Below are 820 nucleotides of genomic sequence, written 5' to 3' on the forward strand. Positions count from 1 at the left end.
CCCCCCGCCGCGGGCTGGGGCCGTCCGGCGCGGAGCCCACCGCCCCGGGACACTCGGGGGAGGCGCGCGGCGGGTAACGGTCCCTGCCGCCGCGGCCAACGAACCCAACGGCCGGCGCAACGGCATTCCCCGCCCCCGCCGCGGCCTCCCGGGCCGGCCGGCACCCGCTCCAGCCGGCGGCGGCCTCCAAGCACCCGCGCGTCCCGGCAGCGGCGCTAGCGGGGATTTCTCGGGAAGAAGGCGGGGGAAAACGCCCGGAGCTCCGCCGGGGTCCGGCTCCCCCTCGCTCCCGGGGGAAGTTCCTGCCATCCCGGCCGCGTTCCCCCCTGCCTCCCCCACCGGCAGGGCGTCCGGCGGCCAGGCGACCCGCCACCCCGCCCCGCCGGGCGCGCACACAAAGTTTCCCCCAACTCGGCCGAGTCCCCCGGCGCTGCCGGGGCTCGGGTTTCTCTCCTCCTCCTCCTCCCGCCCCCTCGCCCTGCCCCGGCCGCCAACGAGAAAAAGTTTCACTTACTGCAGCAGAAGCGAGAGAAAACCAGCCCCAGCAGCCCCAGCCCCGGCCCGGGAGGCACCGCCGAGCGGAACCGCCGCCGCCGCTGCTGCCTCCGCCGCTGCCACCACCACCAAACACGGGGGGAGGCACCGCCGCCGCCGGCCGCTGGAAAAAGTTCCCGGCGGGCGGGAGGAGCCGGCGAAGGGGTGAAACCAGCGGCAGCCTCCCCAGCGGCTTCGGCCCCTGCCATGCTCCGGGCTCGGCTCGCAGTCGCCGCCGCTACGACGCTCGCCCGTCTCCCGCTCCGCGACCAGCCGCCGCCGCCCC

General features: G+C 77.4%; 1 protein-coding gene across 1 annotated transcript in view; it reads right to left on the bottom strand.

The window, feature by feature from the left end:
- PVRL3 (poliovirus receptor-related 3) overlaps nt 1-814 on the bottom strand; it is a 71,738-nt gene extending 70,924 nt beyond the window's left edge. Inside the window, exon 1 of the mRNA XM_014947318.1 lies at nt 515-814. Coding sequence (XP_014802804.1) covers nt 515-743 — 229 coding nt within the window. The 5' untranslated portion in view covers nt 744-814. The remainder of the gene's footprint in view (nt 1-514) is intronic.
- Nucleotides 815-820: the final 6 nt, after the last annotated feature.

The sequence above is a fragment of the Calidris pugnax genome, unplaced genomic scaffold (assembly GCF_001431845.1).
Source record: "Calidris pugnax isolate Ruff unplaced genomic scaffold, ASM143184v1 scaffold95, whole genome shotgun sequence".
In the NCBI taxonomy this organism is placed as follows: domain Eukaryota; kingdom Metazoa; phylum Chordata; class Aves; order Charadriiformes; family Scolopacidae; genus Calidris; species Calidris pugnax.